A 17,500-nucleotide genomic window follows, 5' to 3' on the forward strand; every position below is an offset into this window, starting at 1 on the left:
TATAAAATATAAAAATAAAAAAAATAAATAAGCTAAGTTAGGTTAAAGTTCACTTAGTGTACGTTAGAATAAGTTACGGTAGTGTACGTTCATCGTAGTCACCCTCTCTACCTCCCCGCTGCCCGTCCGTCTCCTCTCTGCGTAGCAAGACCGACACCTGCGCTGGACTTTCTAAGGTAAATTGACGCTAAAACCCGGTTTCTTATTTATTATTTCTTGATAATTATTCTTTTTTACATGTCTATTATCTAATTTGACTTTCTAAGGTAAATTGACGCTAAAACCCGGTTTCTTATTTATTATTTCTTGATAATTATTCTTTTTTACATGTCTATTATCTAATTTAGAGTGCATATTGTCATGTGTAATTATGTGTAGTAATTTATTAAGGAGTTATCATAGGTTTTTGGGCTCAACCACGGATTAATCATATTTCAATGTATTCTTATGGGAAAATTCGTTTCTACATCCGAACATTTTCAACACCCGAAGTCGGTTGTGGAACGGATTAAATTCGTATGTAAAGGTACCACTGTATATATATATATTATATATATGTATATATATATTATATATATGTATATATATATATATATATATATATATATATATATATATATATATATATATATATATATATATATATATATATATATATGCGCATATACATACAAACTCAACAGAAATACTACTCATAGAGTTAGGACAACACAACCTTTGAAAGTTGATAAAATTAGGAGAAGATTGAAGTAACATTGAGCTGAAGAAATAGATGAAAAGGGAGAGAATTTAGATTCGAACTTGGGGAGCAATTTCCCCAAGTTCGAGAGCGCTCTTGCCAGTCACAATTCTTCAACAATATGAAGAATCCACTTGACTTTGTCAGGACATTCTCTCGTTATGAGGGACATTCGTTAAGAGTGTGTGGAGAATGTTATCTGGGATCATAGAAGAAATCCTATTTATTGCTACAGCAAATAAAGTAATGCTAAGAAGGTTGCTCTGTGGCATGCTTTCCTGACATTTGCTTACAAAGTATATCCTACTATAACATGAAAGAGCCTTCTTTTTAAAAGGCCTGAATGAATAAAGGCAACTTGTTTCTCAGACCAAAGTGATGAAAATCTTTAAGGATTCCATACCTCCACATGGTATCACATGTTTTTCCCAAATCAAAGAATACCATCATAGGATGGAAGCAAATGACTCGCCAACAGATAACACTAGATGGACAAGTACATCATCTTTCGAATATATTCTTTGAAATACACACTGCAATGGTGATAGACCACCCTTCTTTTTTAATATTTATATGAACCTCGCATTCAACACCTTTTCCAAGATTTTACATGTCAATACAGTTGGTCAATACCTTGCATCTAAAACTCTCGTTTCAATGTTATAAAAGCTAAAAAATGGCTAGTTCCCAAACTATTGGGAAACTATGCTCTTGTCATATTCTGTTAATAATATGTCTAATGTTCTTCTCTATAACTATAATAGTAGCCTGGAGAGTCTTCTGAATTTTGAGATACTATCTCTCAAAATGATCAGCTAGTGAATTGCTAACTTCCAAAGAATTAGCAATATACTGATCATTACTTTTACCTCAAGTGGAAAATTTTGAGTACATTTGCCAGCAAATTTCATAAATCTTCATCCAAACAGCAGATGGGATTGTTTTATTCACTAAGGAAACAAAAGATTGTCATATCTAATGCCAAAGGCCGAACTGCTTTAAATGCTCCTCGAAACTGTACTCTGCATTTTGTGTAATTTATATTTTGTTCGGTGTTATTTCTGTAGTACCTTGCTAATACAATTCTTGTAGATCTATTATAACAGACCTGTCATATTTGATATGGAATGCACTCAAACTGTGTAAAGAGTTCCATTTAGTAAATCAGTGGCATCGTCAACATTTCCAAAATCATCTTCATTACCTTCTACTTCACTTAGCACCTGTCTGGATATGGAAGTGAATGAGCTCACCTCTATTTACAACCCTAATATCTTCATTTTTTATTGATGATGCTAACACATTGCCCTTTGAGTTTGCTAATGCATCACCTTATAATGAATGTCTACTCTTCATATCTCCCAAAAGAAGAAATGGTTGAGGTAACAGAACCGCCTTGTAGTCAGGTATGACAAGTGCACATTTGATGCCAAGGAAGTGGCATTCTTGGGTCATCACATCATTCCTAAGGGCATTCACACCTCACTTAGAAGTTATCAGCAGTGCAGAGGTTCCCACACCTTCGACCATCAAAGCATCGTAGCAGTTCTTGGGCATGGTGAACTATTATAACTGGTTCTTGCCAACCATTGCCGCCACTCTTGCTAACCTGTCAGACTCCCTTAAGGGCAAGCAAAGTTATTCGGGAGCTTGCAATTGATTCATACCTCTTTCATGCATGAGACACCAATCTATGAACCAGGGAGTAATAGCAGTGTCTAAGATATATTACTTATGTCACAGCTTTCAACATGCAGTGAAAGCAACTGACAACAAAGAAACAACCTTACGGCAGTTTTGGAAAAATTCTGTTTACAAGGCTATCCAGACTATTGATTTTACATGGCATGAAGTTACAAGTATAAACATGAATGGCCCTCTGCATGGAAGTAAGGTACTACTGTATTTTATGGTTAAATGTTTGCATAAAAATTATGTTTGATAAAACCACTGAATCTGTTTTAATTTCCATTCAATTGAATAATTAATCTTAAACCCATTATAGATTTCTACTATAAAATAATCAATAGCATGCAACTACTGTAATTAAAAGTTTACTAAAATGTCATATGGTTATGTATTCAAATTTGTTTACATGCTACCTAATAATCAAGTTATGTATGATTACCTCAGTTTTATGGTCCTGTAAAATATCCTCTAATTGAGTCATGGCATATTCACACATTACACAAGTCACATCCTCTTTCTCAACGTAAGCACCAGAAGCTTCTTCTAGCTGTTGTTCAGAAGGGCATAAGTGCAATATAGGGCAGATCTGAAAAAATTAGGATCAGTTGACCATATTTACATTATTCTTAAAATGCTCATTAAACTTAAACACTATTTCTCTCTCCATTAATATATTTCATAATAAATTTAAAATGCACAATTAAAAGCTATGTAACTCCAAAATTATTGTGTTTTAGCTTTCAAAATGGACAAATGGTCATTTCAAAGAAGCCCATAACTGTGAAGCTTATTTCTACAATAGAAAATACCTTAAATGAAGTGATAAAATAATAAATACTTATCAACAAAAATAGCAACATAAATAAGGAAAATTAAAGCAATGGGGATACAATTCTGCAAAAGTATTACAGCCTCTCAAACATGTAAGCATCAGCATCAATATTACAGTTAAAAAACAAACATAAATAGATGAAACACTTCTAGCATATGGTCCAGTGCTGGGTCATGGAAGGCCATATAGTGCCATTGTGGATCTGCAGGAGAACCATGCAGCTGAACTATGAAATAAATGTTAAAGGAGGTTGTAAGATGAACGAAATGAAGTGGGAACATTCCTGTGCAACATAAGGAAAATTTGTTTGATGTTTGGTGAAAAAAGTACTAACAGATAACATCTTTTGTACCAAATATAGGAATCTTGAAAAAAAACCTGGAAATTCAATTATACAATTTATTTCTACTCACCTCATGTTCATATTGCTTATTCTCTAAAATTTACTTACATCGACAATCACTTCTATAATTTATATATTGATAGATTGATTTGAGGTTTTCTGGCATCTTGACACCTGAGGTCATTGACGCCGATATCCTTTATTGTGAATGAAAAAAGGAATAAAATATTTAATTAAAATCATAAGAGCAAAGATGTCATTTTGAAAGTTTAATAGCTTTCAGAAGACCTGCTTCTGAAATAAAGCTAAAAATACCACTAGCATGGTAGGACAAATCACATCCAAGAATCCTGGCAAGGATGAACCTACCATCCTCACCTCGAGCCTCAAACAGATATCTATTTCTCTCACTACTGTAGGGGTATTTGGTTAACAAATACCTCACTGTCAATGGTACCAAACAGTCGTCGCAATATGGTTGATGGTGGCCAGCCACCAAAAACTTGTGTGTCAGCCCAGTGTGACCAAAGCGAAGACGACAAAGAGTAGCCTCCCACTTTCAGGGCATCCCGTTATACCTCTATGGAGATATAAAATTGCTTATTTCTCTAATCTTATTTTCAAGTAAACCATCCCAATGGCGATGCCAATATTATTAATAAAATTCTTAATTGTAGGTAAAAGATCATTACTTGGAATGGGATACCTCCTTGATAACAACTCAGCTGCCGCATTCTTAGCCAGTGAATTTGCCTTCTCATTTCCAGACACACCTACATGTGGGGGAACCCAACAAAATCAAACTGTTATACCTTTCATACCAATAATTAAAAGTCACTTTAAAGTCTTCAAACTAATTGATTATTGAAATTAAAAACTTCTAAAGCTTGTAGGACACTTCTTGGATCACTAAAAATGGTAAAATTGCCCTCGTCTTGTACCGCCATTTTCTCGAGAGGTTAGTATGCCATATAGTTCGGCCCTAAATATGGAAGCTGTTAGAAGAAGTGCACCCACCTCTATAATTAAAATCATTACTATAAACTCCAAAACCAACACAAATATAAAACTCGATTCCTTATGTTCTACTACTTGTTCCATAAAAAGAGACCTGGCTTCTATGTCAGTCATATTTTTACCTCTAATAAAATACTTACAAAAAAGATACCTCTGATAATTTCCAAAGAGGCATTGATGATACCTTAAATGGAAGCACCTTAGTTCTAACTGTATCAAGACTGTCTATCAGTTGTTTCACACGAAAACCATAAGGTTGAGGGGATTTTGGGTGCACCTCAAAGTATGTTCAGTGCTTTACAAAGCTTGGAGTCTGACAGGCTGAAGAATTATGAAGCCTTTGTAACCTAAACAAATATCGAATAATAGAAGACTTTCGGTAAGGTCTAAAGGTAATTCTCCAGCATCAACAAGGAGGCTTGGAATAGGCAAAGTTCTAAATGCTCCTGTTGCCAATCTGATAACAGTATGGTGTATAGAATCTAAAATCTTTATTCAACTTGGGGTGACTGGGGAGAATTTCTCACACCCATAACTAATTTTTGAAAAAACTGAGGCCATGTACAACTTTAGATATAGTTTTGCGGTCTGCCTCCCATGATGTACGGGACAAAACTTTTGAAAGATTCAAAGCATCAGACATTTTGCTTTTAATAATTTTAAGTGTGGACCCCATGTTAACCTACCATCAAACATCAAGCCTAAAAACCTTGCTTCACTTGCATGTGGAATTCGTTGACCTTTGATGTACATATCCGGGTCTGGATGTACTCCCCGAATACGACAGAAATGGACAACAGTAGTTTTACTTGTCGAAAACCTAAACCCATTCATATCAGCCCACTGAATAATTTGGTCACTTAGGAGCTGTAGTTTTCTTTCAACCATTGCCATTCTAGCTCCAGCAAATGTTATGGAGAGATCATCCACAAGAAGTTGGGAGAATATCTATGGGAATGACTAAGGATATCCCATTAATTGCTAGTGCAAATAGGGTTACACTCAGTACACTACCCTGGGGAACTCCTCCTTCCTGACATTTCATCTCTGATAGTCCCCCCCCCAACTCTCACTAGAAAAACTGTATGTAAAAGAAATGATTTAATAAACAGAGGTAGCTCTCCTCTTAATCCCAATTCATTAATGGTTTTAAGTATACCATATCTCCCATGCAGTATCATATGCCTTTTCAAGGTAAAAAAAAAAAAGACTGTTACATGGTGCTGTTTCGAAGCAAAGGCTTCACAAATAGAGGACTCAAATCATATCAACACATCTGTGTTGAGTGTATTTTTCTAAATCCACACTGGATAGGTGATAAAATACCTTTCTTTTCCAGGTACCACATCAGTTTTACATTGACCATCTTCACTATCTTGCATAAGCAAGATGTCAATGCAATTGGTCGATAGTTTGCTGCTAAATACTTATCCTTACTGGGTTTTAAAAAGGCTAATGTAATGGCTAGTTCCCAAACACTAGGATAATTATGATCAAGCCATATTCTATAAATATTTAAAATAATTTAAATAATCTTGTATTAGCAGGTACATGTCTAATCATTGCATTGGGAATTCCATCTGGTTCAGGGACTGTATCATTTCAAGTGGAAAGTGCAGGATCAACTTCTCTTCCAGTAAAAGGAGAATTACTTCCTTCCGGTTGCAAAATTTAAAACTTTCCTTTATTCATGGTTACTATGCTGGTGATCAGGGGCTGCTACACACTTGCATGATACATTTGAGAAATGATCAGCCAGGGAATTGCTAATCTCAGTTGCTCCAATCACAATGACCATTCACTTTCAATGCTGGTGGTGGGTTGGGGGTGAATTTGCCAGCTATCTTTTTTACTTTCCTCCAAACAGAAAATAGTGGTGTTTTACTGTTAATGGAGGAAAAAAAAAAGACACCCATTATAGGCGCCTAGCTTCTTTCAGGGAATGACGGAACTGTGCTCTACATTTCTTGTATATAATTAAATACTAATCAGTACGTCGTCTGCGCACCTGTGTTAAGAGATTTTCTTGTGCCTCTGTGAAGGGCAGTTAGTTCTGAAGACCACCAGGGGACTGGTCGTCGTTTGAATTACCCTGTCGTTTTAGGAATTGAATTGACCCCTGCTGTATGGAGAGTTCCATTCAATAAGTCTATGGCATCATCAATATTTTCAAACTGTTCTGCATCCCTTTCAATTTCGCTTAGCTCACAAAATTTATCCCAGTCCGCCTTGTCACGATTCCATCATGGCAATCTCTGTAAAGGTGGACCATTGTTGGTGTTTATGATGATTGGTGCATGATCACTAGTATGCCAATCATCTAATGTCCTCAATCAAAACTGAGAAGGCAATTAGAGCTTACAATTGATAGGTCAGTACATGACAAGATACCTGTCTGGACATGAAAGTGTGTGGGCTCTCCTGTATTGAGGAGTCCCACATCTTCATTTTCCGCAATTGATATGATATGATATTTCCCTCTTGTTTACTAAACCATCATGACACAAAGGATGTCTACCATTAAATCTCCAAGTAAAAGAAAAGGTTGATGGAGTTGTTGAATCTCCTCTACTTACAGAGAACAAATTGTATATTTTCTAGCTTTATCAATCTGTAAAACCACTGCCTGCAGAGGTGTACGAATAGACAAAGATATTTGGGGAATGAACATCTCGACGAACGTATATGAAACTTCCGCCATGGCTCCCCACTTGATCATATGGTGTCCTATAACTAATATATCCGTGAGGACAAGGAGTATTATGATCAAGATTGCTCTCCAGTAGACATATAATTATGGGGGAATGTTCATGAATAAGGAGCTTAAGTTCTTTATATTTGACCCTTAAACCCTGATAATTCCATTGCAAAATGGGGGAAAAAAATCTGGTTTATTTTTTGTTAGACCTCTTGGATGGAGTCTTCCCATTAACAGTTTTTGATCTAACACTATTTCCAGGTGGTTTTATTAAAAAGGGTCTTGATAGATTGGGTTTTGCATTTATTTTATTTTTGTCTTTTTTTTATCTAATTGTTTCAAATTGACTTCAAGATGATCAGAAACATCAACAGACAAAGCATCATATTTATTTGAAGTCATAATTGATATTTCTTATGGAAGGGGGCGAGAGAGATGGAGGTCTCTCTCTTTTCTGATTAATACGTGGTGAACTACCAGGTTTTTGCACCTTCCCCAATACAGGTACACCTGGGAACTTTGTGTCGGGTGGAATCTCCATCAAATCAGGCAAGGACATGGCCTGAAAGAGGTTAGTACTATTGTTGGTAATGGGGGATGAACGCTGCACAGAAATGGGCAATGAGACAGTTTTAATATACTGTGGTAGAGCCTCAGAAGGCAATAGGTTTACCTTGTCATGCAGTACTTTATTATTAGAAGTTTTATTTCTTTTCTTAGAATTACTGGCAGTGCTAGGAGGGTTTGATGTCTCCTGTCGTAAATTTCCTTTTGATTTTAAGGCCTTTGCTTAGCTAGTTGATGTACTCAACAGTCTTTTTGCATGTCCCATACTTATGTGTTCTACACTTGATTTGTTTAGGGCAGCTTTCTCCAACTTATACAGTTCACATCTCCTTTCAGTTGATTTATGATTCAAATTGCAGTTTAAACACCTGGCCTCAAGTGTACATTCTCCATGATAAGATTTGGAGCAAATACCACACATTTTTTCATTTTTGCAAACTTTGGATGGGTGTACAAATTTAAAACAATTAAGGCATTGCAGGTTCTTTTGCTTGAAAGGACGAACTTTGATACTTTCATTTTCAATAACAATATGGAAAGGTATATCAGCATCCTGGAAACTAAGTATAATCATTGATGTTCCAGGAACCTTATGCACTTTCCATACATTTAGTGGACACATGTAAAGTATCTCCTCCTCTTTAAATTCGTACAGGTCTTCTTTAAAGACCACTCCCCTTCCATTACTAAAATTAAGATGAGGTTTAATTTCTAATGTAATTTTATCACTGCCTGTCTGTGAGTTAGATAGTATTGGAGATTGCGTCAAGGATTTGGCATGGATAACTATTTTTCCCTAAACGAGATATATCTCCAAGTGCAATGGGTCCTACTTTTTTCTGAATCAACATATACTTTTAAATAATTCCTTATTATCCCTATCGGTTCAGCTACAAGCCCCATTGTTGGTTTTGGCTTTCTCTGTGAAGGCATGGGTACATTAATGAGTTTTTCAAATCAATCAGCAGGTTTGTATACATCCAATTCCTTTGAGACCTTATCACAAAGAGCTCCAATGATGATCAAGTAGTTAATTTTAATATTAATAATATTACAAACAGCATTAAACGCATCACCATGACTATCAAATGATATCCAAGAGTCCCACTTTTCATCTCAGAGTTTCATCCTTATTTCCTTTATCAATCCATAGCACTCAAAAGCTCTATGTATATCATCATAGTTTGTTTCTAATGGAATTTGGGAAACATGGAGGATTCACAGTTTCCTCGTGTTACCCAAATCACTAGATTTTCCAACATCAGTAGAGTAGTCCTTTTTATTTATTAGGTTGTCTACAGACTTTTCCTTAATTTAACTAGCAGAGGTCGTCAACAGTGCTGGGAAGCGTCAGCGTATCCAGGGGATGGATTTGTTATTTGAAAACCTATAAAGCAGGGGTTAAGAAAGGGGTTGATTAGTTAGGTTTATCTGCTTGAGAAGATTAAGGCATCATACGTCAAATAGGAAACTTGCATTCTCCACTATCGGCACAATGAAAGTATACTTCCCAGATGGTCCACTCCATACACTACCCGAAGGATAGCACCAAAACAGATATAGAGGCACAGGTGTAAGCTGAACACGCCTGTTAGGGCCGTGACCAAGAAACAATGGAATCATCCTCCCCATATCTGTAATGATGGGCTTCCGGCAAAAAACCGAGAGTCCTACCTCAAGCACTGGATCCCCCTGGATTCCGAGGACCCAACACTTGAGAATAGTTCTGCCAAAAATGTCCGAACCATCTTCGGGATGGCTGAGATCATCCAATACTCTCATATATAGCTTTGAATGTAGATACCTCCCAACCGCAACACCTCCTCCAATTAATCGAAGCAGGCAGCAATAACGGACATATAAACATCCACGCCAGGGGGTATAATGGTTGTGGAAACATCCAAGCAATATATATATATATATATATATATATATATATATATATATATATATATATGTGTGTGTGTGTGTGTGTATACATAATATATACGTACACAGTAACGCCTCGACATACGAGTGTCCCAACATACGAGAAATTTGAGATACGAGGAGAGTTTCGAGCAAATTTTCTCCCCGAGATACGAGACAAATTTGAGATACGAGGATACGAGACGGTTCCCTATGTGGCCACTAGGTGGCCGAGTGTGCGAGAGGATGCTCACAAGGACAGCATCGCTCGCTCTTTCCCGTCGGATCTCTGTCGTGTAAAGTTATCTCCAAGCATCGGCCGTAGTGTTTGCATTTTTTACCTGTTTTTTACTTTAATCAGTACAGAATTAAGTGAATAAGCAACGAGTCTAAAACAATCGAGTGCAAACAAAGGTAGTGAAGAGAAAAAGCGTAAGATGACAATCGAGATAAAGCATGAAATAATAAAAAACCCTGAGAGTGGTGTACGAGCTGGCCCGCCAATGTGAGAGGAGTTCAGCAACAATATGTACCATCCTCAAGCAGAAGGATGCTATAAAGAAAATCAGAGACATGTTAGCGAAGTGGCAGGCGTTTTCTATCTCTATGGAAAAGAGGCACCCAGTCAAGTTGGTGTGTGGTCGTGCTTCAGCCTTTTGTAACGAGATTTGTGTACTGTACGTCATTTTCATAACATTTTGAAGGGAGAGACAAAAGCAAACATCCCTTGATGGGTTCCTTTTAAAAAAGCAAACATCCCTAGATAGGTTCCTTTTAGAAAGGCCGGCAAAAGGTGAAGGTGAAAGAGAGTCAAAAAGAGCCAAGCCGGAAGAAGAAAAGTAAAAAAATGAAAATGAAAACAAAAATTAGAATTAAGTTTAATGTAACATAAAATTAACATTTATTTTTAAGTGTGTGTACAGTAAGCTAATTTCCTTTAAGTTAAATTCAAAGTTTGAGTTATGTTACGTAGTGTTTCAAAAGTGTAGAGTACCGAACGTGTTGCCGTCAAGTCTCTCTCCCTCCTCCTCCGCACACACAGCGTTTGCCGCTACCGTCTGTCTCGAAGGTAAGAACTCCATAATACAGTAATGTCACATTATATTGCAGATCATAACCAGTACAAGGTATGTTATTTTGTGAGCAGAGGTTGTGAATTAAGACAATTAAAAATATGTTTTTCCACTGTAATATACTCTTTTCAGTTGTTTTTTCAGAGGATGGGAACAGATGAATTATTTTTAGTTATTTTATATGGGAAAAATTTATCCAAAATACGAGAATTGACATATGAGCTCGGGTCCCGGAACGCATTAAGCTCGTATCTCAGAGTATTACTGTATATAATAAGGGAAATTTTTCTAATAGAGTTGGGAAAGCACCACGAAAGTAAGTTTATAAAATTAGGAGAAGGTCAAAGTAAAATTGAGAGAAAGAAAAAGATGAGAGAGAAATTTAGATTCGAACTGGGGGAGCAATTTTCCCAAGGTCGAAAGCCTCATACCCATCACCAAGTTTCAGCACAGGAATGATATGCAGTGTTGATGGGAGGATCTGGATTCAGAGCGTAATTAATGACACAAATCCAGCAGAGATGATGATTTGGTGATCCTACTCATGTCTCTCCCAGAGCTGACAACAAGAGAAGGGACCCAGGTGGGCTGTTGCCGCTCTCTTGAGGTAGAGCCTCAAACCACACCCCAGGTACAGTAACAGATGATCTGGATCATCAGTTACTGAGTGGAGACTAGTTGTCTAGGATCCATCACCTCTGGAGACTGTGTCTGGCAACAAACTCAGGGACGAAACTGAACGTTATCTTTCACCCTTCTCATAAATGGGCGATGTCGAAAGAGAGACCATGAAGTTCCTCGACTTGTTTGGCCACTGTCAAAGTGTCTAGGAACACTGTCTTCTAAATCAGGTGAAAATTTGTACCCTAGTGAAGTGGAACGTAGGGAGGTCTCCTTAGAGACTGGAGAACTCGAACCATGTTCTGAGAGGGTCTCAATTCCGACTGGGAAAAGGCAAGTTTGTAAGTCCGCATGAATTAGGGAAGATCTAGCGATGAGAGAATGTCCCTTCCTTTCAGTTTGAAGGCGAGGCTCAAGGTTGAGTGATCGTCTTTACCTGCTGAAACTGAAAAGGGGGTCTTTTTCTAATGCATATACTCGAGGATTCCTCTATTGCTGGAATAGAGGTATCAAGTGGAGAGAGATGCTTTCCCATGACACCAACCACAGATGTTATACTTTGCCTGGTGGACTGATACTGAGGAATTCCTCAGATATCCAGACAACCTCTTTGCAACTTATAGCAAAAAGCCTCTCTGAGAGAGGAGGTATTGGGTAGTCTCCTGGCGTACAGTCATAACGATGCTAATAGCTTGTGGTAAATGTCAAAGTGTGGTTGTCTGGGACGTGGAGAGAGTTCTCATAGAGGCTCTATAAGGAGCTGCAGGTTTGGAAACCGTTCTGCGTAATGCCATAGCGGAGCTATGAGAGCACTTGAGAGGCTGACCGATGTTCTATCCTTGTTGAGTACCCTTCTCTTCAGACAAAATCAGGGACGAGACACAAACGTCATTGTTGTACCCACCGTTGTTGGCATGCTTCTTGCCAGAGCCTTAAGGTCTAGGACTGGGAAGCAGCGGAAGCCTGAGGTTCAGGGGCGTTGCAAACAGATAAATAGTTGGAGAACCCCGTAAAGTCAGGACTTTATCAGCTACAAGGTGATCCAAAGACCATTCGGTACACCTAATCTGAGATGCTGTGCACAGATTGTCGGCGAGCACATTCCTCTAGTCTGGAATGAAACAGGCTGATAGTGGTACAAGCGGACTTCGGCCTATCTTAGCATTTATACTGTTAGATGGGAAGAGGTTGCGAGCAAGTTCCTTCTTGCTTATTGATGTGAGCCCCTATGTGGTGTTGTCGCTTATCACACAACTGAGTGGCCCATTAGGAACTCATGAGGCTGTTGAAGGACGGGAAAGTTGGCCTTCATCTCTTAAGAGATTTAAGTGAAAGTACTTTTGGACTCTGTCCATAGGCCTGAGGTTGTGTGTGGTGCAGCACGATGGTCCCCCCTCCCATCTCTTGATGTGTCTAAGCACAGCATCAAGTCCGAGGGGTCGGGAAGGATGAGCAGGTTACACCACTCCATAGATTCTTGACTGACATCCAACCCTTGAGGTTCGTCCAAGCTTCTGGTCCCATAGAGATCAGAATGTCCGGGGAATCGAAGGCCTGATTCCAATCGGACTCAAGCCGCCACTGGACAGAACAAATCCTGAGGCGGCCGTTGGAGGCTAGACAGGACAGGGATGATATGTGTCCGAGGAAAAATAGTCACTCTGGGCTGGGAGTTCTTCTCGTCTTGAGAAAGGGTTTTGTGACTTTTCTAAGCCTGTTTTTGATGAGAAAGTTTTGTGTAGATTGGTGTCTAGAATCATTCACAAATATACCAGTCTTCTGAGAGGGAAGCAGGGAAGACTTCCAAAGGTTTACCATGATCATCTGATCTTGGTAAAAAGACTTCAGAAGTTCCGGTGCTAACGCAAGGTTGCCACCGAGTCTGCTAAGGTCAGTCAGTCGTCCAAAAAAGGAAGAGACGGATGACGATCCTGTCAGCCCAGGATGGGTGCTGTAGAAAGACCGGAGCAGAGTATCCTGAACTTATGTTTCTTGTTTGTCTAGACTCAATCTCCAATACTTCCTAGAAGATGTATGGTTTGGGCCTGGAAGTATGCGTCCTTTGGGTTCAGCGTGCACATGAAGACCTGTGGTCTTAGCCCTTGTCCGAACTCCTACAACATGGTGTAGACATCGGCCCAAAGAGACAGCTCCTTGCGGATCCTTTCGCATGGGAGATTACTGACGCTAGGGTCTTGACCCATAGCGGAAAGGATGGAACGCGATACCCTGTATAAGGATTCTTCCCTGGGAGAGATCTCCTTTAACTGATAGAAGGCAAAGCTTGACTCAACCATGGGCCCTGACGGGATTGATGCTATTCCTTAGAACAGCATCGGTCTGGTGAATATTAATCAATGGTTAACTGCTGGGTATCGTGGCTACTGTGCAGTTGCACAGTGGTCACGAGTAGTAACCTGTCGACAAGCCACTGATGGGGGCTGACGATTGCCTGCCGATCACTTTAGTGGATTGGTGTGATGGCGAACGGCAAGTAGCGAGAAGCATGTTGTTTGCCTTCCGATCTAGGGAACCACGGGCAGAGATTGCCTAGTAAGTCTGAGTGACGAACTGCTGGTGAATGGAGAACTGCTAGTGAACGGCGAACTGCCGATGACTGGTGAATCAGCGATCTGTGAGCTGAAGATGATAACTGACAGGCAGATGAAGGCTGTCTGGTCAGTCAGCCAAGGAAGGTTGGTGAAAATGAGTTAGTGATCGGCTTAGAGAGCCCAGAGAGACATAAGACTGATTTAATGATCGTCAGTTGATGATCAGAGAGACATATACGATCAGCGCTCAATCGAGGACTGGCAATCGGCAAGCTAGAGATCAGCAAGCTGACAATTGGCTGGTCAGAGATCAGCGAGCTGAGGTCGATGATCAGCAAGCTGATGACTGGTTAGTAATTAGAAATCGGCGATCGGCACGCTAGCAATGGGAGATCGTTAGGAATTGGCAAGACTGGAGGTCCATGATCAGAGAAAGATGAGCTAGCAATTGGCGATCTGGCGATAGGCGAGCTAGCGATCAGCAAACGGTGATCTAGCGATCAGTCGGTTAATGATTTCTCATTGTTGGAAGATGAGCTAGAAATCCGCGATCAGCGGACTAGTGAACGGCATTCTTTGAGCTAGTGATCAGGATTCTAGCAATTAGAGATTTGCGAGCTACTGATAGGCCGTTTGCAACGTCCAGATCATGTTTGCTGACAGTAATCAGAAAAACCCTCCTGAAGAGAAAGGGACCAAGGGTTCCCTGTGAAGAGTCTCGACCAATGGTAGATGCGGTTGATTTGCCTTGGAAGATGAAATCTTCGGGATCTTGAACCCTTCTGTGAAGCCTCTTCCCTCTTCCCAGCGGGCATGCTGTACAGTAATCCTTCATTTATTGTGGTTAATGGGGACCAGAAACGACCGCGATAAGTGAGAAAACGCGAGGTAGCATCCCCCCCCTATTTTTCAAATGCGTAATTTTTTTTTTTTGAACCTGTAAATGCATATATAATAACAATAAGTGTATATTAACCTTATAAAAACATATGTTATCAATAGAACATTAAAGAATCATGTAAATAAATAATATATATTATATACTGTACATAAAATAAAGTACAGTATAAATACTGTAATATAAATACAGTATTTAATACAATATGTATATGTACATTTACAATTATTCACAAATAATGTATAAATAATATAAATAGTGTAAGTGTACATGTACATACATATGTAGATATAAATAGTGTACGTGTACATAAATATCTTTTTAGAACTTTTTCATTCTTATAACAAGAAACTTAACTCACCTCTAACAATGATGATGATCTTAATAAATGACGATGAAACACCTGTGCAGTATGATGGAGGTGAAGAAGATGAAGATGATTTACTGCACAGGTTAATGAGAGCTTTACTGCTCCTCAGGTGACGCCTCATCGTCAGTTGATCGAGGCGGTGGATCATCGACGGCAGCTTCCGATAGAGCTGGTCGAAACCAACCATGCCACGAGAGGCCATAAAAGGAAATCCGAACCTGACGCTAATCTAGCTGTCCGAGGATTTACCTGGCGAGACATCAGTCTCTTACCAGCGAGTTTTACCAGATTTCCCCGGCCCACCACGTGACAAAATTGGTAGTAATTCATTCAAATTACCCCTAATGAGTCAATATGTTTAAATATCAACACAACATCGTGTTCAAATAGAAATAAATTTCTACCTCATACTTGGGATCGAACGCTAGCCCCTTCTAATGAAAGGCCAGGTCGAAACCAACCATGCCACGAGAGGCCATAAAAGGAAATCCGAACCTGACGCTAATCTAGCTGTCCGAGGATTTACCTGGCGAGACATTAGAAGGGGCTAGCGTTCGATCCCAAGTATGAGGTAGAAATTTATTTCTATTTGAACACGATGTTGTGTTGATATTTATCCATATTGACTCATTAGGGGTAATTTGAATGAATTACTACCAATTGTGTCACGTGGTGGGCCGGGGGAAATCTGGTAAAACTCACTGGTAAGAGACTGATGTCTCGCCAGGTAAATCCTCGGACAGCTAGATTAGCGTCAGGTTCGGATTTTCTTTTATGACCTCTCGTGGCATGGTTGGTTTTGACCTGGCCTTTCATTAGAAGGGGCTAGCATTCGATATGAGTATGAGGTAGAAATTTATTTCTATTTGAACACGATGTTGTGTTGATATTTATCCATATTGACTCATTAGGGGTAATTTTGAATGAATTACTACCAATTGTGTCACGTGGTGGGCCGGGGGAAATCTGGTAAAACTCGCTGGTAAGAGACTGATGTCTCGCCAGGTAAATCTTCGGACAGCTAGATTAGCGTCAGGTTCGGATTTCCTTTTATGGCCTCTCGTGGCATGGTTGGTTTCGACCTGGCCTTTCATTAGAAGGGGCTAGCGTTCGATCCCAAGTATGAGGTAGAAATTTATTTCTATTTGAACACGATGTTGTGTTGATATTTATCCATATTGACTCATTAGGGGTAATTTGAATGAATTACTACCAATTGTGTCACGTGGTGGGCCGGGGAAATCTGGTAAAACTCGCTGGTAAGAGACTGATGTCTCGCCAGGTAAATCCTCGGACAGCTAGATTAGTGTCAGGTTCGGATTTCCTTTTATGGCCTCTCGTGGCATGGTTGGTTTCGACCTGGCCTTCCATTAGAAGGGGCTAGCGTTCGATCCCAAGTATGAGGTAGAAATTTATTTATATATATATATATAAATATATATATATATATATATATATATATATATATATATATATATATATATATATATATATATATATATATATATATATATAAGTAGGGTCCCGAATTATGCGAGAATTTGGTCGATCAATGACCTCGTATAAATGGAAAATCGCATATTTCGAAAAACACAACGGAAATAATTCCATTGGGGCCATGGCAACCAGCAACTTGCCTATTCAAACGTGTTTACTACCATTTCTAATACTTTCTATGTACTATACTATATTTCTTTTTATCAAATTGTTTTTGTGAATAAATCAAACATTTAATATACTTTAAAATTCTAATAACTTCAAAAAAGGTTAAAATTACAACCAGGATGGGTGTAAACACCGTATATTTCCCATTATAACACGACCCAAAATACAGAGAAATTTTAGAGTGTTTGTCATATCTATTGTATAACACAACTGGTGAATTGCAAAACCATCACTCTATAGACTAGCTTTTGTTGAATCATTGAAAATACATTATTATCAAAATGAAGGTGATTTTATATCACGCGTTTCCTTAACACGCCAAAAATCACAATAGAAAACGACAACCAATGTTTTGTTTACTTTTATCTCTGATCATAACGAAGAGACATTTGCATTTACACATCTGTGTATAGGTTAATTTTAGCATCGACAGCAATCTTACCAAGTATTGATTATATGTTGATTTTGTTATTACTAATGTTCTACTTAATTTTTCTTAGAGCTTCCAAATAAATGAAATGAATGCCA

General features: G+C 38.7%; 1 protein-coding gene across 1 annotated transcript in view; it reads right to left on the bottom strand.

Annotated features, from left to right (window-relative positions):
• Sap-r (Saposin-related) overlaps positions 1-17,500 on the bottom strand; it is a 1,093,325-nt gene that overhangs the window by 326,134 nt on the left and 749,691 nt on the right. The window contains exon 12 of the mRNA XM_068351162.1: positions 2,868-3,014. Coding sequence (XP_068207263.1) covers positions 2,868-3,014 — 147 coding nt within the window. The remainder of the gene's footprint in view (positions 1-2,867; positions 3,015-17,500) is intronic.

This window comes from Palaemon carinicauda, chromosome 27, assembly GCF_036898095.1.
Source record: "Palaemon carinicauda isolate YSFRI2023 chromosome 27, ASM3689809v2, whole genome shotgun sequence".
NCBI classification, from domain to species: domain Eukaryota; kingdom Metazoa; phylum Arthropoda; class Malacostraca; order Decapoda; family Palaemonidae; genus Palaemon; species Palaemon carinicauda.